Source organism: Podarcis liolepis, assembly GCF_965112155.1.
Source record: "Podarcis liolepis genome assembly, chromosome: 5".
NCBI classification, from domain to species: Eukaryota; Metazoa; Chordata; class Lepidosauria; order Squamata; family Lacertidae; genus Podarcis; species Podarcis liolepis.
This window is the reverse complement of record NC_139556.1, coordinates 31,902,730-31,923,156: the sequence shown is the minus strand read 5'-3', so window position 1 is coordinate 31,923,156 and position 20,427 is coordinate 31,902,730. Positions and strand designations below refer to the sequence as shown.

General features: G+C 43.4%; 2 protein-coding genes across 21 annotated transcripts in view; one reads left to right on the top strand and one right to left on the bottom strand.

Moving 5' to 3' along the window:
- The window catches only part of HERC4 (HECT and RLD domain containing E3 ubiquitin protein ligase 4), a 35,966-nt gene extending 22,623 nt beyond the window's left edge, over positions 1 to 13,343 (top strand). For 13 of the 19 annotated variants that reach the window (XM_083502446.1, XM_083502456.1, XM_083502458.1 and 10 more), the window contains 10 exons: positions 4,796 to 4,819; positions 5,098 to 5,196; positions 5,447 to 5,614; positions 6,786 to 6,929; positions 8,434 to 8,600; positions 8,951 to 9,017; positions 9,200 to 9,282; positions 10,133 to 10,316; positions 10,540 to 10,642; positions 12,014 to 13,343. In XM_083502446.1, the coding sequence (XP_083358572.1) occupies positions 4,796 to 4,819; positions 5,098 to 5,196; positions 5,447 to 5,614; positions 6,786 to 6,929; positions 8,434 to 8,600; positions 8,951 to 9,017; positions 9,200 to 9,282; positions 10,133 to 10,316; positions 10,540 to 10,642; positions 12,014 to 12,222 (1,248 nt within the window). In that variant the 3' untranslated portion in view covers positions 12,223 to 13,343. Of the gene's footprint in view, positions 1 to 4,795; positions 4,820 to 5,097; positions 5,197 to 5,446; positions 5,615 to 6,785; positions 6,930 to 8,433; positions 8,601 to 8,950; positions 9,018 to 9,199; positions 9,283 to 10,132; positions 10,317 to 10,539; positions 10,860 to 11,104 lie in introns of all 19 variants that reach the window. The other 6 variants (XM_083502451.1, XM_083502452.1, XM_083502455.1 and 3 more) reach the window with 2 other exon arrangements.
- On the bottom strand, positions 11,631 to 20,166 carry LOC310706619 (cytochrome c oxidase subunit 5B, mitochondrial-like). Of its 2 annotated transcripts, XM_083502948.1 has the most exons (5): positions 19,997 to 20,155; positions 16,564 to 16,634; positions 16,000 to 16,099; positions 14,891 to 15,022; positions 11,631 to 12,138 (listed from the first exon to the last, which is right to left on the bottom strand). In XM_083502948.1, the coding sequence occupies exons 1-4, from the start codon at positions 20,082 to 20,084 to the stop codon at positions 14,910 to 14,912; spliced, it is 372 nt and encodes a 123-aa protein (XP_083359074.1). In that variant the 5' UTR covers positions 20,085 to 20,155; the 3' UTR covers positions 11,631 to 12,138; positions 14,891 to 14,909. The 2 variants fall into 2 exon arrangements, with proteins under 2 accessions (XP_083359074.1, XP_083359073.1); XM_083502947.1 differs by lacking the exon at positions 11,631 to 12,138 and having other exon boundaries at positions 14,827 to 15,022; positions 19,997 to 20,166.
- Positions 20,167 to 20,427: the final 261 nt, after the last annotated feature.

Genomic DNA, 20,427 nt, shown 5'->3' with positions numbered 1-20,427 from the left:
CGACCGAGAACTGCTTGCTATTCATGAGGCGTTCCGGAGATGGAGGCATCTGCTAGTTGGTGCACAACATAAAGTGCAAGTGTGCACGGACCATAAAAATCTAGAGTACTGGAGAACGGCGCGAGTGCTCAACCAAAGGCAGTTGAGATGGGCCCAAGAGTTCTCCAAATTTAACTTTGAGATTTGTTATGTGCCAGGCCCAGAGAATGTTAGGGCGGACGCTCTCTCACGCAAACCTGAATATTTGGAGGGGGAGGGAGCACCCGAAGAAACCCATATCATTCCAGAGGACCGCTGGGTGTGTGGGGCGACTTTGGTGGGGCAAAGGGAATTGGTAGAGGGTACGGTGCAGGATGCATACGCCCAGGGGAAACTCAGGGATCTCAGAGGGGAGGAAGACAAATCCGGTGGTTTTGAGGAGAGAAATGGGGCATTGTATTATAAGGGAGCGTTATATATACCTGAAGGGGAATTGAGGGAGAAGGTACTCAAGCAGCTGCACGATAGCCCCACAGCAGGGCACTTTGGGCAACACAAAACCATGTGGCTGGTTACCAGGGAATTTTGGTGGCCCAAGGTCAGGGAAGATGTGCGGGAGTATGTGAGAGGGTGTGAACAATGCCAAAGAGCCAAGGGGGAGAGGCAGGCGCCGGCTGGTTTATTAGAACCACTGCCCACACCTGAGAGACCGTGGGAAGCAGTGGCAATAGATTTCATGACTGATCTGCCAAGGTCTAGAGGGAAAACAGCCATCATGGTTGTAGTAGACCTGTTAACTAAAATGGCCCACTTCATAGCCTGCTCACATGCGGTTACAGCAGAAGAAACCGCCAAATCGTTTGTAGAGAATGTGTTTAGGTTGCATGGCGCCCCCTTGAGGGTGGTTTCAGACCGAGGGAAACAATTTACTTCCAGGTTCTGGAGGAAGCTCATGAGCTTACTGCATGTAGAGGTTAATTTCTCGACGGCCCGTCATCCTGAAACCAACGGGCAGGCGGAAAGAGCAAATGGGGTTCTCCAACAATATTTGAGGTGTTATGTTAATGACAGAGAGAATGATTGGGTGGAGAAGTTGGCGTTGGCAGAATTTGCCTACAACAATGCAGAGAACGTGTCCACGGGGATGACCCCCTTTTTGGCTAATCACGGGTGCCATCCCAGAGCCTTCCCAGGGGGGGAGGGGGAGAACTGGAGCGTTCCAGCTGCAGAACAGTTCGTGGAAGAAATGGAAGCGATCCATCGCCAGCTCCAACTCAACTTAAACAGGGCTAAGGAGGAATATAAGAGGCAGGCAGACAAAAACAGAAGGGAAGGTGAAAGCATCAGGGTGGGGGACCAGGTGTGGCTGTCAACCCAAGGGTTGCCATTCAAAGGAGGTTGTAAGAAATTAAGACCCAAAAGGCTGGGTCCGTTTGAAGTCATACAGCAGGTCAATCCAGTGGCTTTCAGGCTCCGGTTACCGAACCACATGAAGCTGCACCCAGTTTTTCACAGGTCGTTGCTGTCACCGTATAGAGGAGACAGTGAGGGGAGGGTCACTAGGGGACCAGCAATGGAGGAGAAGGAACACAGCTACCATGTAGCGGAGATCCTCGATTCCAGGTGGAAGGGAGATCAAGTAGAGTATTTGGTAATGTGGGAAGGGGAACCGGAGTCGGAAAACACCTGGGTTAGGGCAGAGGATGTCAATGACGAGGTTTTAATAGAGACTTTTCATCAGAGGTTCCCACGTAAACCTCAGCCTGTAGCGAGGTTCCGAAGGGAATACTTTGCCACCACCGACGAGGAAGAGGAGTTGGAGGGGTTCCCAGATTCTGAAGAGGAGGAGGATTCAGCTGGCCAGGACGACGATCGATGGAGAGAATTGTTCGAGACGTCAGAAGATGAGGAAGATTCGTTTCGGGGTTTTAGCCCTTCACCTCCCAGGGGGGAGGAATTGGGAGGGGGTGAGGGGGGCCCTGGAGGGGAGGTGGATGTCAGGGAACTGCCATCAGAGCATCAGGTGGTGGAGGGACTCAGGCAGGATGAAAGAGACTCAACTGCTGAAGCAGGGACCAGCAGGGGGAGGAGTGGGTCTCTGAGGGAATGCGAGCAGGAGGGAGGGCTCAGGGAGGCTTCCAGCGAGAACAGTGGGGAGGTATCGGAGTCTCCCATAGGGAGACCCACACCTCGCAGGAAACTGTCACGCCGTGAGTCCAGGAGACGCGTTTCCGTTAAGGAACTTCTTTGCTGGAAACGCTTCCGCAGACAGCCACTGTCGGACTCTACTAGTGACTAGAGCAGACATGTCTGAGGAGCTCCGTCACACACGGAGGTTTGTGGGGTCGCACAAACTCTGAGGGAGCACGTTTTCACGCACAAGCAGCTAATCAAACCCTCACAGTATTCAACCAAAATTTCACTCAACAGTGTACCCATTGAAATTAATGAACATGACTATGTTAGGTCCCCTGCTCCTCCACCACAGTCTGAAGCAGTGTAGGCCAAGAACAGTTTAGGTTGTGACAAGTGCTCTATTTAGAGTGGTTCTTAGTGTATGTCAGTTTTGGGTTGTGGGTTTTCTTTTTCTTTTTAGTTTTTCCTAGACAATGTCCTTTTTATGAAGTTTTCTGAAACATTACATCCATGCAGAGTAAAAAAGTTGGTCTTTGATAAGCGTTAGAGAGAGGGCTAGTTTTTCTTCTTTTCCTTTAAAGAATACAGAGTGTACATCAAATGATGCACTGCTTGGTTTGGATATACCACAGTCACATCTTGGCACATGAGTTCTTCCTGAAGCTAACCGCCAAAATCCCTAGTCCATTCATTTGCACTGAGCCTAGACTGTTAAAAAGCAAAACCAGACTTGGTGCAGGTTTTTCTCCTGGCCTAACAAGAATTGGTGAGGTGAGCATGCAGGCCAGTGCTTTGCTCAGGGTTCAGAGAGATTTTTTCATGCAGCACTAAGCCATGGTATAGTGACAGACATGAATAACCTGAACTACGACTCACCACTGATCATTGGTGATGCTGTCTGAGGCTGGTGGGAGTTGCAGTTGAGCAACAGGTTAACCACCCCTGGTTTGGTGTGAACTGGACCATAGGGTCCATAAGGTAGTAATAGAGTTGGGCTTTTAAACAAACAAGAATATTTTTGGAAACTATTTAAGGTAGGCAACAGGAACCAAAATTCCAGGTTTATTAAATGATGGCGATCAAACACTAACACCTTTTTAAAATGTCATCTGCCCTCATGCATCTCTCCTCATGAGTTACTCAAATATATTACTTTTATTGGAGAATACCTGTATTCTACATCCCACCATTGCAATTGTGCATATAATTCATTGTTTCTCTACTTCTTCTATTCAGTAATCGTGGTGTTCTCAAAGGAAAGGTCCCCACCCTTATTTAAAACTACTCCCTAAAGTATCAATTTTATTTTTAGCTCAGAAGTGTCTCTTTCCCTGCTCATATATCTCAAGTCGGGCATCTGAAGTATTTTTGTAATGGCTTGGAGCAGAGCCTAGAAACAGTGTAGGTTAAATAGGATCTGTGGTTTCGGAATACTGATTGTGAGAAATGCAATCTGCTTTTTAAGACTTTGAAAATGAAAAAGATTATTCATAAATGTATTAATTGAATAGATAGGTTGTGCTCATGAGTGCTCTGTGTCCATTATCAACATGTTGATGAAGGATGAAAAGAACTAAAAAGCTACCTAGGCTAGATTTTTGCGCCTGTGACATTTGGTTTTTAGGCACATTAATAGTTTAGTCATAATTTGGAGGTGGGCCACAATAAAGTTTTAGAAATGAGCTGGGATAGATGTTTGAATAAACCAATCGTAAAGTTGGAGAATTGCGCAGTTTAGGACCAAACCTCTCTGTGAACTTTTATTTATCCCTGTTTTCTAAGGCGCGACCAATGCATCTTGTGGAAGTGAATGTGTGCCAGGCATGACTTTGGTAGAGGCTCCATGCATGTATTAGCAGTGAATCTGTATGTGGGCACAGTTATGCCATGTACCTCCCTGAGATCCATGTGCATTAGCATACATTGTTCTCTACACTGCTCTGTGTACATAGGACATAAAGGTAAAGGGACCCCTGGCCATTAGGTCCAGTCGTGGCAGACTCTGGGGTTGCAGTGCTCATCTCGCTTTATTGGCCGAGGGAGCCAGCGTACAGCTTCCAGGTCATGTGGCCAGCATGACTATGTCGCTTCTGGCAAACCAGAACAGCGCACGGAAACGCCATTTACCTTCCCGCCGGAGCAGTACCTATTTATCTACTTGCACTTTGATGTGCAAAGCGCCACCCTATGTACAGCGCCACCCGCGTCCCTGTACATAGGACATAGAGAGAGGTATTTAACTAAATTTTGCTCAAAATAGACCCATTGACATTCATGAAAGTGACTTAAGTTAGGGCTCGTCCACACTTAGAAAGCATGGGCCCAAGCAGTTTTCCCCTTGTCCCGCTCCTTTCCCAGGGAAAACCTGCTCTTAACTTTAAATTGGAACAAAGGGCAGTCCACAGAAAAACCATTTGCTATTTGCTCCATTTGAGTACTAAAGAGCAGTTTTGCTTGGGGTAGGGCAGGGAAGCAGCGGGACAAGAGGAAGCTCTTAGGTTCATTAATTTCAATAGCTCTACTCTGAATGCCACACAGGCATTAGTCTGTGCCCATCATTTTAAAAAAAAATGCAGGCATCTGCATGAAGGCTTTTGGGGGTGTGGAGGAAAGTGGAGAGGAACCTAACAGTGTTTTTTTCCTTTTAATTACTGCTGCCTCTTATGCACTCTTTTGGTAGGATATCAGCCATGGATTAAATGAGGTAAGAAGTTATCTGATTTCCACAGTAAAGTTTTGGAAACTAGACCCAAAGATTCTGACATCAGGTTTATCCATGGGCCTTGAATTCTGATAATCTTGAAATAAATTCATGGATTAGATATATCTAAAACTGTTTAAAAAATATAAACCTCTTCATAAGCTGGATATCCTGTATTATATCTCTCTGTCAAGTAAATGTTGCATAACTGCCAAAAGAAAATTTATATATACTGTTGCTAATACTGCACATGCTAACAGCTTTTTCTATTGCCTTTCTAGCTAGCAGATGTGCCAGTTACAATTTGCACCTACCCATTTGTGTTTGATGCACAGGCAAAGACAACACTCTTGCAGACAGATGCAGTCTTACAGATGCAGGTAAAACAGTAATTTAAAAATAAAATACTGTAAAACCCTGTAGTTATTCCTGGATTGATTCCTGTTTATATTAACTGGCTTGTATCACAGTTGCTCAGTTATTGAGAAAAACTGATATCAAAGATTCAGGCATTACTGCATTAGTATAATCACCAGCTGGAAATATTACTAGGAATTGTAGATTCTCTTGAGCATCCAGTGTTTATTACTACTGCTGCTGCCACTAAGGTTTTTACTTGGTTTTTCCCAGATGGCTGTTGACCAGGCTCACAGACAGAATTTCTCATCTATTTTTCTCCCAGTATTTGAATCTGTCAATCCATGTCTGATCTTAATTGTGCGCAGAGACAATATTGTGGGGGATACCATGGAAGTCCTAAGAAAAACAAAAAATGTTGACTACAAAAAGCCTCTTAAGGTATAGCCTATATGCATGCATGTTTACCTTTTTGTGATGCACACCTGGCCTTCAGTTTTCTCTTCTTCTCCACCCCCTACCCCCTGCTTTTCCCATGGCAAATATTTGTCCTAGAACTGGGTGAAGGGAGAATTCTGAGCAGAAAACAGCGGGCCAAGAAAGGGTTCAGCACTCGCTTCCTCCCATCCTTCAAAATCACAACTACCTAAGGCTCCTTTTGGTGCATTTTCTTTCTTTTCAATTGTTGGAACTTTAGTATACACACTTACATATAATTCATAACTTGCCCCTCAACACTCATTCATAGAGTTGAGGCTGCTCCAGGTTAATGAAAAATGTACCTGTACAGTGGTGCCCCGCAAGACGAATGCCTCGCAAGACGGAAAACCCGCTAGATGAAAGGGTTTTCCGTTTTTCAATGCGCTTCGCAGGACGAATTTCCCTATGGGCTTGCTTCGCAAGACGAAAATGTCTTGCGAGTCTTGAGATTTTTTTCCGCTCCCCCCCCCTTTTTCTAAGCCGCTAAGCCTTTAATAGCCTTTTAGCAGCTAAGCCACTAAGCCTTTAATAGCCGCTAAACCGCTAATGGCGCTAAGCCGCTAAGCCGCTAATAGGGTTGCTTCGCAAGACGAAAAAACCGCTAGACGAAGATACTCGCGGAACGGATTAATTTCGTCTTGTGAGGCACCACTGTATAACATATATACCTGTATAACATATGTCTTTACAAATATACACTTGCCGTGTTCATATTTTATTTATTTATTTATTATTACCCCACCCATCTGGCTGGGTTTTGCCAGCCACTCTGGGTGGCTTCCAGCACATAAATAATAATAATAAAACATTTATAAAATCTTAAAACACATTTTACAACTTTAAAGTACAATGTATGAAGTGGCCTTTAGTCAGACTCCTTATTGTAAATGTCATTAGCCAAGTAATAAATTGAGCACTTGTGGATAGCTCAGTTGGTCAGAGTCTGGTGCTGATAACGCCAAGGTTGCAGGTACGATTCCCTTACAGGACAGCTGCATATTCCTGCATCGCAGGAGGTTGTTCTAGATGATACTCAGGGTCCCTTCCAACTCTACAGTTCTATGATTCTATGAGTATGTGTGGTATTTTATTTTTTAAAAATGTAATGTTCTAACTGCATTGCCAATGTTAGGTTATTTTTGTAGGGGAAGAAGCTGTTGATGCAGGAGGAGTTCGCAAAGAATTTTTCTTGCTTATCATGAGAGAGCTGTTAGATCCCAAGTATGGAATGTTCAGGTACGATGAACAATCGAGGCTCATCTGGTTCTCAGATAAGGTATGCAATTTGTTGGGTTTTGTGTATTTATAGTGGAAATGGCTATCTTGATTTACTTTCAGCCTATGGTATCTTTGAGAATATTACTACTATGATATAATTGCACCAGTGCACACTGCATCCTTTAGACTGTGATAGCATTTGTTATGTTAGCCCTTTGCTCTTGATCCTGAATGTGCTCATTTCTGTCCCCTTTCCCTGGTGGTCACAGAAGGCCATGAATACAACAGCACTTGATTAAGTCAGTGTGTTTTGTGGCTGCTGCATGGCTGTGTTTTTGTAGAGTCTGCTGGGGCCAAAATAAAAGTATCATCGCATCTTAAAGTCTTATGGCACAAGTTTTCATGGAGTACAGATCACTTCATTGGGTACATGAAGTGTTCACCTGAGTTGTTTGGAGGAAGGATTATAAATCATGAGGTGAGAGGGAAATGAAATGTAGAACATATGATGTCACAATTACATTTTTAACGGTGGCCATTCACAAAACTCTTGTTGGTGACAAAACAGACACACTACATGTGTTAAAAATGCTAGGGTAATAAAAAAATCCAAATGTAGTGTGATAAAAAGCATTCCCACAGAAATATTCTACACCAGATGTGCCGCAACAAAAAATACCCTTTTCCTTTGTCATAACTGGCTTCACCAAGGTGTCTCAGAGAAAGAACTTCAAGGATGATCTTAGAACTTGAGCTGTAGGTTTCTGCAGAACAAAGCAGTCTTCCTAAGATGATTAAAGTTCTAAAGACAAGAACCAGCACCTTAAACTGTGCCAGAGATGCAGCTAGTGCAGTTTTCTGTTGAGTGAGATATATTGCATTCAGTTGGTCTCTGTTAGTAACCTAGGCATTGTATTCTGTACTAGGGCCTCTCCTCCTTCCGGAGGGGAGGAGTTGTGAGCGGGAGGTGATTCCCGCGTCACGCAGGGGGTGTTCTGCCCCCTGCCCCATTCACATGGCTGGTGCGCCACGCCCCTGGTCGAGCACCCAATCGGGGGGCTCTTGGCGGGGGCATGTTTTGCTGCTCAAATGCAGCCGCGCCAGCCATTCTGCCCATTGTGCTCACCTTTTCGCACCGAGTCTAGCTGAAGTTTCCTAGTTGCTTCAAAGGCAGCACCAAGGACTGCATTAATACAGGATGTTACCAGATCATAGATAACAATCATCAGGACATCTCTCTCTAGAATGCCAACCCTCAAAACACTGGTTGCTTGCCACTTGAGTTGTTGCCTCGCTACACTAGAGGGGATTGCAAAATCAAATACAAAGCAATTAAACACCCTTTTCTGTAACCCTTGAAAAAATGGCTTGATGAGTTTTTAACCCTATAGATCCCAACCTCAAACATATAAATGAGTAATAACTGAGTGTACTAGCTTGCAAAATTATTGTGATTCCACTTGAAGTCTAGCGGCAGTTGAATGCAAGCATGGCCTCTAAAGCAATGTGCATGTTTTTGTAAGCTTTTAAAAGTTTAATTTCAGTTTTTTTCATATTTGCAGACCTTTGAAGACAGTGACTTGTTTCATCTGATTGGTGTTGTCTGTGGGCTAGCAATATATAATTTTACTATTGTAGAGCTTCACTTCCCCTTGGCTTTATATAAGAAGCTCCTGAACAAGAAACCTTCCCTGGATGACCTCAAAGAGCTAATGCCTGATGTTGGCAGGTGAGCACATTACAACTGAAAGTACAGTAAGTAGATTAACATTTCTGTGCATCATAACTTCTTTGACAGTGCAAAGAAATAATTCAATACCTTGTTAAGGAGATGAGATACAAGATTTAGAGTGTCTTTATTTCTAGCTGACACACTTGAAACAAATGTAGGTTTTTTAGGATTGAAATCCTTTCAGGGCAAAAAAAACTTGAACAGATATTGACTTCTCAGTAGCTGCTAGATTTTTTGCTAATCTAAACTGTAAATTTTTGTGGAAGAATATAAAACCATTTCAGTTCTGTAAGTTTCTGAATAAATTGTGCTGTTACAACTTGTGATGAGAGACATTTTATTCTCAGGAGTATGCAGCAATTATTGGACTACCCAGAAGATGATATAGAGGATACATTCTGCCTCAACTTTACAGTAAGTGTGAAATCATCCATTGCCACCTTTTTAATGCCAACGTAATGAGTAATAATATGTAATTGAGTCTCTCTTTTCCTGTTAAAATGCTATACTTTGTATAGCATGCTTCACTTTCCTGTATTGAATTATAGATTCTATTCTGCAACAAAAAATAAAATACACTCTCATGTTCTAAACAGATCACTGTTGAAAATTTTGGTACCACGGAAGTTAAGGAGCTAATTCCTAATGGTACTGATATTCCTGTTGTCAAACAAAATAGGTAAGTTTTAGCATGGTAGGTTGACAGAAGTTTCCCTTTGCTTAATTTTATCAGGGAGAAATACTTTTTTCATTTCATGCAGGTTCTTAACTCAGAATTGAACTATAAGGGGTGTGGGTGTGGTGGGGAGTTATACCCAACTTCTGAGATATTTATTCCAAACCTGTAATCTTGCAAAAGAAATCTTTCTTTCTTTCTTTCTTTCTTTCTTTCTTTCTTTCTTTCTTTCTTTCTTTCTTGTGGTGATAAATAAGCAAAATATTTTAAGAAACGAGTTTTGCCCTCCTTCTGCTTCTCTTCTTGGTGGTTCCTTACTGCAGCCACCAAGACATTGGCAGCATTTGAATTATCTTTCCTGGCTTCATAAACCATATCTTAAGAAGTCAGGAATTACAGTGGTACCTCGGGTTAAGAACTTAATTCGTTCTGGAGGTCCGTTCTTAACCTGAAAATGTTCTTAACCTGAGATATCACTTTAGCTAATGGGGCCTCCCGCTGCTGCTGCACCGCTGCCACACAATTTCTGTTCTCATCCTGAAGCAAAGTTCTTAACCCGAGGTACTATTTCTAGGTTAGCGCAGTCTGTAACCTGAAGCGTCTGTAACTCGAAGCGTCTGTAACCCGAGGTATCACTGTAGTGTCAAACTTGCCTGTTCCTTTCTCATGCCTCCCCTCTTTGCTTTGTGTGCTGGATTCAGTGTGACATTCATGTTATAGTTCTTAACTAGGAGCTATCTGAAGATAATTGTTGGCAGTGCTAAAATGGTTGCTGTTCTTTGCTAGTGGAGTTGTGGTTGAACATTCTCATCTTCTGAAAACATGGTGCCTTTTCTTCTCATTTGATCTTTAGGCAAGAGTTTGTGAATGCCTACGTGGACTACATCTTCAATAAATCTGTGGCTCCTCTCTATGACGCATTCCATGCAGGCTTTCACAAGGTGTGCGGAGGTAAAGTTCTGCAGCTCTTCCAGCCCAATGAACTGCAAGCAATGGTGATTGGGAATACAAACTATGATTGGAAAGAACTAGAGAAGGTATGTTACTAGTCCAGACATTAGCAGCTACTGAACACTAAAGAACCCTGTATAATTAAGCAATTGCCCAAAATAGAGCTTTTCTGTATTATGTAGAAAAACACTAAAATACATAAAATTCTATAAATACGTTTACACATAGGTATTTTTGTTTGTTCAATATACAACATTTTATTTGTAAATTTGAGGCGGATATATTGTGATTTTGATTTGTTGTTCTTAGAATACTCAATACAAAGGAGAATATTGGGCAGAGAATCCAACAATTAAAATGTTCTGGGAAGTTTTTCATGAGTTACCACTGGAGAAGAAGAAACAGTTTTTATGTAAGTATACAAAACTGTGTAAGAAAATAAGAAATCTAAATAGAAACTCTAGAGCAATTGTTACCATTGGCTTATTTTTCATGTAACACTAGGTCATAATTTAGAACTATATGCTAAGCAGCAGTGAGCCTCGGGCCTGTGGAGCTTCCTTCAGCATAGCTGGCTATCGGAAGTATCTACCTATGGTTTTAAACAACCTACATCCAAACTTGGAACTGTGGTTTGTTTAGCTGTGGTGTGTTCAGACAAGCCAGGATCAATATGTAGTTTATGATCCTGTCTTGTTATCAAGTTATAGTGTAATCTGTCCCCAAATTTGGAAGTTTAAGAGCGGCAGCAGCAGTTTCTTCTAATCACTTCAGGACTGGAGGTTTTGGGAAAATGCAGGCAGCCCCCTTCATGGGAATTTTGTGGGTTGTCAACCACCCAGGGCCCCAGGGAGTTGGCACCTATGAATGTGAGTGTAAGGCTCAGTGCTGTTCATGGTTTACATGTCATGCTAAGCCTAAGTGTTAGTGTTGGGTTTGGTTTTTTTGAATGGTTAAAATGCTAAGTTGGCTTTGGATTCTGTCCAAGGGAGAATTTGCATTTTCACTTTTTAAAAAAATGAATATTTTAAACAGAAATAAACAACAATTACTAGGATCAGGTCTGCAAGTTGCTTATTCACTTATGTTTCAAATACTATCTGTTGGATCCAGACGTTTTTTCGGCTGGTTTCAATGGGAATGAAGCACAACATGCATCATGATTTGGCTCACTTGATTGATTTCAGTAGGACCAAAGTTAACTTAAGTCTGGATTCTGCCCTGAGTTTTGAATGTGTGAGCACCCTAACATGCATACAGGCACATATATGAATAGATTAACTGCAGCTGTTTCTGGTGAAACACATCATACCAGTTGAAAGCACCCATGCAGCTACTTTGCTTGATTTGATATGATTCATTAAAGGTTGAAAACCTTACTTTAGGTGCAAGCACACCTGTTTCCAAGCAAATAATTATTTATTTAGCCAAGAGAAACTGTTAACTTAATTAAATCACTTCACACCACACTTGTTTTTTAGGGTTGGACTCAGGAGTGTTATATGGATTTTCTGTTTTTAGTTATATTCCCCCCCCCCAAAGAACCTCTGGGTGAAGCAATGAACAAATATAATAAGTTCTCTAAACTATAAAATTTGTTTAGAATAACTTTAAGCAAAAACAGTGAACTATAAACAATTTCATATGGCTATAACTGCCTTACATTTTCAGAATTTTAGATTTGGGCTATATCAGTCTAAAAAGTAAAATGAAAATTATAGCACAGCACTAAATTTTTGGCTTTTGTACCCAGGCTTCTTACTTATTTATATTTTCTTGGTAGTATTTTTGACAGGCAGTGATCGTATTCCTATTCTTGGGATGAAGAGCCTTAGTCTTGTCATTCAGCCGACTGGAGGTGGTGATGAGTATCTCCCCGTGTCTCATACATGTTTTAATCTTCTTGATCTTCCAAAATATACAGATAAAGAAATACTCAGATCTAAGCTGATCCAGGCTATTGATCACAATGAAGGTTTCAATTTAGTATAACTTGCAGAAGCTAAGAACACAGCAACTCTTTAACGTGGGAACATTGAACTAATTTTGCATCTATCTTGCAGTGTCACATAAGGTGAAAAGCCTGGCAGCGGAGCTATTATAAGAAATGCTTGTAAACATGTTCAGTGATCGGATCCTCTAATGGCAGCCAAAAATCCTTACACTAATAAACTGTCTTGATATGAATGCTGGAGCCACATTTTGCCATCTTAATAAAAATTCAACTTTGGAATAAAAGCAATGGTTTCACTAACTAAATTTTAGTACTTCACATATTGCAAAATGACTTGCTGTGTGTGTGAAAGGTGTGCTTACTCCCCCCCCCCCAATCACTGCAACAGTCACATTAGGTTTTTCATTTTGTAAATATATTTTTTTTGTAATAAAATACCTGTGCTCCAATAGCAGTAGAGTATCTATTGCTTGTAACTGAATTGGGGCTTATTTTATAAAAAGAGACACACACCCAAAAGGCGTTAACATTTGAGCTGATAAATTAAGAGATATGCATCTCTTGTCTTTTTGTAAAAATCTAATGAGGAGCCATAAATTTTATGTCAACCCTTTCATACCGGAACAAATATGGCTCCTGTTAACATAAAAAAAAGAGATCAAGACAATGTGAAAGATAATTTGTCTGATAATCTCATGGCAGCATGAAGCAACTATCAGTTGTTAAAATTATGAATGGAACCCATTATTTAATCTTGGAATTCAATCCTTGGCAACTGTTGGTAATTAGAATAATAAAGGAATGCCTGGCTTCAGCTCCACTTTTTGCCTTTTACCTTCAGTAGAGCTGAGAATTTTATCCTTTTGTTCCCATTCACAAATGTTGAAAGAGCAGTTTTGCAGTTCTGGTTCAGTTTACACTTTTTCAGATAATTGTTAAATGCTCTCTTTTAAAAGACTTTTTGGATTTCAGTAAGACATCTCTTGATGATATTGAATTAAAGATGAGGATTGAGGGGGTGGGGGCTAGCTTAAGTTCCTGAATGTTTACATGTTAATGGATAGTATGTGACTTTCAGCTGTGAAATATTTATTTTTTTTTAGATTTATAAACTGCAGTGAAACAATTCAAGCATCAAATAAAAAAATTCTTGAATGAATTATGTACAAGTGTGCATGTAGGTGTTTCATTCTTTCAACAAATTTGATTCTGTGCAGGAGTTAGCATAGCAGTGTGTCACTTAGCACACATCTCTGTGATAATTATTTTGAGGTTCATATGAGGTTCAGCCTTAACTCCCAGTTCTGGCTGGACTGCGTCTGCATAATTGACAAGACCCATGTAGGCTCTGTAGTCTGCATGACTGAAGTCCATCTGGCAATGTCACATAAGAGTGAAGCAGGGATACTGTCAATGCAATACTGTCAATTTATATTGATACGCTGAAATGACAGGACATGGTTTAGCAAAGGATCAGATACACATGGACCATGCTTATGCATATGTTCAGTACTTTGTATGTTATAATACAGGGGTTGGCAACGTGTGGCCCATGGGCCGGAAGCAGATCATGAAGACCAATTGACTGGCCCCCGAGCCACCCGCTCAGTGAGTCCCCTGCGCGCTGTGCAGGGAGTTTCCGAGCATCGCCGGAAATCGCGTCTGCACACATGCAGATACTGGAAATCACTTCTGCACATGCCCAGACGCTGAAAATTGCTTCTGCGCAGGTGCGATTTTTGGCATCTGGGCATGTGCAGGAGTGATTTCTGGTGCCACGGACATGCGCAGATGTGATTTCCAGCATTGCACTGTGCCGGTCTGGCCCACGGCAATCTCTACAGGAGTGATCCGGCCCGTGGCCGGTAAGCCTTGCCAACCCCTGTTATAATGGAAGTGGGGAAAGCGGTAACCCAAGTTACTCATTACAATGAATGGGTTCTTCCTTGCATATACCTTGTTAAGTAAGCTGTCTTTCCTTCCTACTAAGTTCCCAACATATCACTACTTCCCTTGCAGATGTTTGTTCCATAACCATGTGTTACATTGTAATAATGCTCAGCCTAGACATCTGTTACTTTGACCAAGCGTGCCATGTGAAGCTAGGTTCTTCTACCATTCTGTTGGTTGCAGTTTGGATCATCTCCATTTTTGTAGTTCACAAATAACTTGTTGAAGTAGTTCCTGTGAAAATGATGAGCTTTTTGAAGGAATATTTTGTGTGTCAGCAGGAGTTTTAAGAATGAAGGCAGGCATGTGTGTGTGTGTGTGTGTGTGTGTGTGCGCGCGCGCGCGCACACACACACGCACACACACACACACACACACACACACACATGCTGTTATTACACTTGAGGTGGTAGGAGATTATGAGCAATGCAGGTGCATGCATTGCTATCAAGGTCCTAATTGTACCTCATCCACCAGCATATAGGCACTTGTATGTTTCCCCTAATGGGGTAAATAGCAGCTATAGGAGGGTGGGAGTGATTTTAAAAATAGAAAAAACAGCACCGCTGCAGCCATAATCCAAACCAGACCTACTTTGGCTGCTTTGATCCCCAAAAAGGGATACTGTTCAGAGCTCTTGTATGGTATTTCTGTCTCAGCTTTTAGATGCAGGTGCAATAAAGTAACTAAGGTTGATGCAGCTAAAGGCAGGCAGATTTATTTAAGTCTACAATGAATGAAAGAAAGAAAAAACACCTTTTCTTGGTATCAGTTCTCAGTGGGGGAGTTCATAATGAGTTAGCTTGTAGTAAGACCCACACTGAGGGCAACGGTGGCTGTCTCCTTTGTGTACCCAGAACCAAATAATAGTGGAGTTATCTTCCTCACCTGCAGAAAGAAAGAAAAAAATCCATTATCTGTTAATTAAGAACCCACACTTTAGAAAGCTTGAAGGACTTTAGAGAAGGACCAGTTACATTTGACAACAGTTTTGGTTCCCTAGAATAGTGGAACAGCAGCCTTTGAAGCTGGTCTATTTTTGAAGTTGGTTATGGCATCTTTCCTACCAGATCAGTGGGAAGTAGTTTTGCATGTTGCTGCATCTTTTGTGTAGTTATCATTGTAGGACATAACTACACAGGGACTCTGGGAAAGAGACTCCCAAATGCATGAATGTGGGGGAGAATTGGCAGGAAATGTTTAACTTGTCACCCTGCTGACTGTTAGTGTCAGACAAGAAAACAAGGCCAGAGAGTGAAAACAATCTGGGAAAGAGCCAATAGCTCCTTGGTGTTTCAAAGCAAGAATCATAGAAAATGCCATGTTTGTATCTTAATATAGTATGCATCTTCTACCAAAGACTCAGGCTGTGCATATTTTACATGCCGCTTCATTTGTAACAGGGTCAATAAGTATGCCTTTACAGTATTTTTAAAATTTCTTAAAGCACTCACACCCAACTCAGCGAGAAACCACTGTTAAAAAGCAACACGATTACCACAGAAATTTTGCTGTAGGTAATTTATAAGATATGGATGGAATACTTACACCCACTCTTACCCTCCTCAGCTCCCCTTGGGTTCAGTGGATTCTTCCCCTTGTGCATGCACACAGGCAGCCCAGGACAGGGAATGGGAAGTCTGAGCATGCTGCCTCTATAATTATCCCACTTTGAGTGCATGCATGCACTGAGGGATGTGTTGAAGGGGAAAGGCTCTACTGTTTGAATCAAAAGACGATTGCTTCACCATGGTGGGACGGGATTGCACCTGAAATGTCTGGTGCTTAATAGGTTTTACAAGACTATGCAATATGAGAATCAGGAAGACAGTATGTACTGAAGTCAAATGAATTCTGATACCTACAGATACAACCCACTAGTCTCTTGTCCCCAATTGATGGAACAATATGAGGCTCTTCTCTGGTTCCTGGATATTTCTTGGGCTTCAAGACGTTGTATGGATCCTTTATAAAGAAGAAATGTGTTAGTTAGCAGCACAGTTGTTATATATCCCCTCCTGCCACGTTTTTCTTTTACTGAATGACCAAGGGTTGATTTTTAAAGAACTAGAATACAGTGGAAGAACAAAAAAGTTATAAATCTTGGGTGACTGAAGTAAGAGTTTAAGGCTGTATTCCACTCCAACCTTGGTTCATCTGCATGAATTTCATTGCTTTTAAATTCAGCTTGATGTGTAAATTAAGTGATGCTGAGAAAAATCTACAGGGCCCGTAAAGACTTGAGACCTCTAAGTCACAGTGCATGATGAGACCACAGCCAATGGTGTAGTCAACAAAAGCAATGGGAGATGGGTTGGAGGTTAAATTTCTTTTTTAAATCTTCCACTGATAGTGATAGTTATTAGTCAAGAGTGTGAAACCAAACAAAATCATATTTCAGTGAAACTCTTCAATTGCTTTAAACTTACTTCCCCTCTCTTCAAGGCTTGCATACTTTTCAGTTCAAGCCCAGTAGCTTGCTCTTCATCCGTAGGGATACCTGAAAAGAACAATGGAAACCCCCAGATTTGATTGCCTATCTGACACTATGCACTGATATGCAAACTTAAACCCATTTAAATCAACTGTTAAGTGCAGGGTCAACTTGGGCTTAAGTACACAAATCTCAGGCCTTCATAGCAAATGCAGCTAGCTCTTTCTTTTATAATTGCCATCTCTCTATGCACTGATTGAGATTCTCTCTATGTGTCATTCTACATTCTGCTTTGTTGGCATTGATGATAACAACTACAGTCATACCTTTTCTTGTGAATGCTTCATGTTGCATTTTTTCAGGTTAAGAACACAGCAAACCCGGAAGTTTCGCCACACACGCAGAAGCATTCTGCACAGTTCGCATATGCGCAGAAGCACTGCTCTGGTTGCGGACTTTTTGGGGTGCGAATGGTACCCCGGAACGGATTGTGTCCACAACCAGAGGTACCACTGTACCTTTGGGCAGAGGCATAACTAGGCTCCCTTGTGTCCTTAGCAAGGAGACACATCAGTCTGCTGCCTCCCCTGTCCCTTGCGCTTTTGGCAAGGAGCTGTATTGGGAGAGACCATGGACCAGAAACTCAAAACGGTTGCTTTTCATTGGCTTTTGCACTCAGCCAGTGACTTCCTCCACAGACATTGGGGTTGAGTCTGCTCTGCCCTGCCTCCCCACCATCTCCATTAGTCCATCTTCCTGACTTCTGCCTCTTTTCCTTCTGCCTCCATTCCACTCTTGCCCTCTCCCTGTGTTCTGTTCCTCTGAGTCCTGCTGGGTGCTCTACTCACACTTCTAATAGCGCTGCCAGCCGCCTGGGGAGAGGGGCCCTCAGGGCTGCAGCAATCTGATTTATCCATCCTGGCACCCAGAGGAGCCTGCATATCTCACCCAGCCATCCAGAGCAGTGGAGGAATGGCCTGAGGTGTACATGGATGATCAGGCTCCCAGCCACTCTGAGCCAACCTATCCAATCACTAGGCATGCCCCCGCCTCTGGGTAACTAACAGGCCATGTGTGAGGGGATTCTAAATGAGCAAAATCCCTGTCATCAGTGCCTCTTCCTCTTAATAACTGCTGTAGGAAAAATTCTAGCACCAAACTGGAGTCTGCTGCTGTCATAGTTTCCAACTCTTCTTTTACACACCTATTTGCATGCTTAGATATATCTATCCTTAACTGCTGAGCAGGTACTATGCTTCCCAGGCCACTGGCTGAAAAAAAAGTCTTTAAAAACCCTGTAACTCACACATTAAATCAAGGACAGCCAACTTGATGCCCTCCAGATACTTTGGACTATAATTCCCAACAGCCCCAGGCGGCATTGCCAATGATAAGGGATTATGGTAGTTGTAGTTGAAAACAACTGGAAGGCACCATGTTGTCTATTCCTGTTTTACAGAATCCCCACTTTAGGGCACCTGCATTATGGTTTGACGAGGTGTACTGAGATATTAATGAAAAAGAGTGTGAAAAGAGAAATCCATGCACATTCCCACCTACTGGGTATACCACTTCTCTTGAAGGTGCCACCAAACTCAACTGTCCTGTGTATTTCCCAGTCTTTTCTGTTTTCGCTTCAGGCAAATTGAAAATTTGTTTTAATTTCCAAAATCTGAGCTTCCTGGGCCCTTGGAGGATGTAGGAATTTAATATCAAATGTTGAACCAACTAAATGAACCCCAGGAAGAAGTGGAGAATGAAACAATCCCGATAAAATTAAGCACTTCTAAATCATACTGGTTTGAAGGTGATATTTTAGGATGCACTACATATTCTTTACCACCACCCCTGCTAAGTACACTGATCAGATGGGATATAGCAGGGTCTAATTAGGAACCTGGGGGTCATGGCAGAGAGCTCAATGAAATTATCAGTACGTTGCAGTGAATAAGACAGCTTCAGATGATAAAGAAATGGACTGAAATGAAAACTGAGAGTACCACAATGTCCTTACACAATACATTATAGCTTAGTCGGTAGAGAACACAATTCTTAATCTCAGGGTTGTTGGTTTGAGCCCCACCTTGGGCAAAGGTTTGCTGCATTGCAGCAGGTTGGACTACATTGTCCCTTCGAACTCTATAATTCTGATTCTGTGATCTATGCTGTTGCCACATTTAGAATGTTGTGTACAGCTTTAGCTGTAGCTCAAAAAGGATGTTGTAGAGGTAGAAACAGTGCAGAAAAGGGAGCATATTTCCATCACTAGTTACATCAGAGAAAGTATTCCATTGAATCCCAGTTACTGGGCTATTGCCTTCAGGCTCTGTTCAGGGACATGATGTTTGCAATTTGGTAAGTGGGGTGGTGGGACACGGGTGGTGCTGTGGGTTAAACCACAGAGCGTAGGACTTGCCAACCAGAAGGTTGAAAATTCGAATCCCTGCGACGGGGTGAGCTCTCGTTGTTCAGTCCCTGCTCCTGCCAACTTGGCAGTTCGAAAGCACAAAGTGCAAGTAGATAAATAGGTACCGCTCCAGCGGGAAGGTAAACGGCGTTTCCATGCGCTGCTCTGGTTCGCCAGAAGCACCTTAGTCATGCTGGCCACATGACCCGGAAGCTGTATGCCGGCTCCCTCGGCCAGTAAAGTGAGATGAGTGCTGCAACCCCAGAGTCGGTCACGACTGGACCTAGGTCAGGGGTCCCTTTACCTAAGTGGGGTGGTAGGAAAGCATACTCCTAAATTACTCCATATCCCCTAGACACCAGCAGAGTTAACCAAGGAAGGGGGCTGGGTGGCAGAAATGTGGTGAGAAGGGGCCATTTCGTAACCTTTGGCTTCCACCCACAGGTCAAACGAGAGTTACAACAGAGCCTCAGCAGAAAACAAACAAACAACCCTTTTGCTTTGGGCAATTGTCAAGTTTAGATAATAATTATTAATCATTAGCCCGCTGGTCGCCAATGGTGACTCCCTCCCCCCTCCCCCCAAATCTCACGTGCAGCTCTGCAAACAGACTATTGCCTGCCTCACTTCAAAGGCCATTTATGGGGGGCTGTTCCACGTGTCTTCCCCACAGGGCACGTGATTCCCTTCAAGAAGAGGGAAGCAAAGGGGCCTGGTGCCAGGGGCGGCTCTTGCCTGCCATACGCCCGGGGTAGGGGGGGTGGGCTTTGGTTTCTTGGCGGAAAAGCAGGCAGGAGCGCCCGGGGGACGGGCCCTCGAGCGCCCAGCACGACCTCATAACCCCGAGGAGGCGCCTCCTGGACGGGGCGGGGGGTGCCGCGCTTTGGTTTGAGTTGAGGTCACCTAGCCGAGGTCTGCGAGCGCCAGGCAAAAGCAGCCCCTCGCTCCCCCGGAGCGCGCTCTCGCAAGCCCAGCAGAACGCGCTCAGCCCCGCCGCCGCCCCTCGTCGGCCTGTACGCACCCCCGGCGCTCATGGCTCGGATGGAGGCGGGCGCCGTGGCCCGCACAGCTCGCGGGAAGAGCCGGAGGAGCAGCAGCCTGGTCGCCATGGCGGAGATGCGGGGATCCGACGGCGGAGCAAGGTCAGCCAGCCTTGCAGCTGTCGCCGGCGCTCACGGGAGGCGGCCACTCCCACCAGAGGGAGGGGCAGCGGGCCACCGCCGGCAACACCAGCCCGAAGTGGGGCTGAGCGCCCCCAGGCTCAGGGCTCCCCCCCCAAGTTTTCGCCAGCTTGGTTCTCCCCCCATCGTGAAGAGCACAACTCCCATCATCCCATACCTGCCAACATTTCTCCGATGACAACAGGGACGTCCCATTTCATAATGATAATTTTACTATTTATACCCCACACATCTTACTGGGCTGCCCCAGCCTATAGCTGTCAACTTTCAG

Bases quoted from the DNA above. Each gene is read 5' to 3' on its own strand.
- LOC310706619 (XM_083502947.1), bottom strand. From the start codon at position 20,084: ATGGCGACCAGGCTGCTGCTCCTCCGGCTCTTCCCGCGAGCTGTGCGG. The intron at 16,635-19,996 runs GTGCGTACAGGC...TGTTCTTTTCAG, and splicing joins CCGAGCCATGAGCGCCGGGG to GTATCCCTACGGATGAAGAG. The intron at 16,100-16,563 runs GTAAGTTTAAAG...TTCTTTATAAAG, and splicing joins AAGCCTTGAAGAGAGGGGAA to GATCCATACAACGTCTTGAA.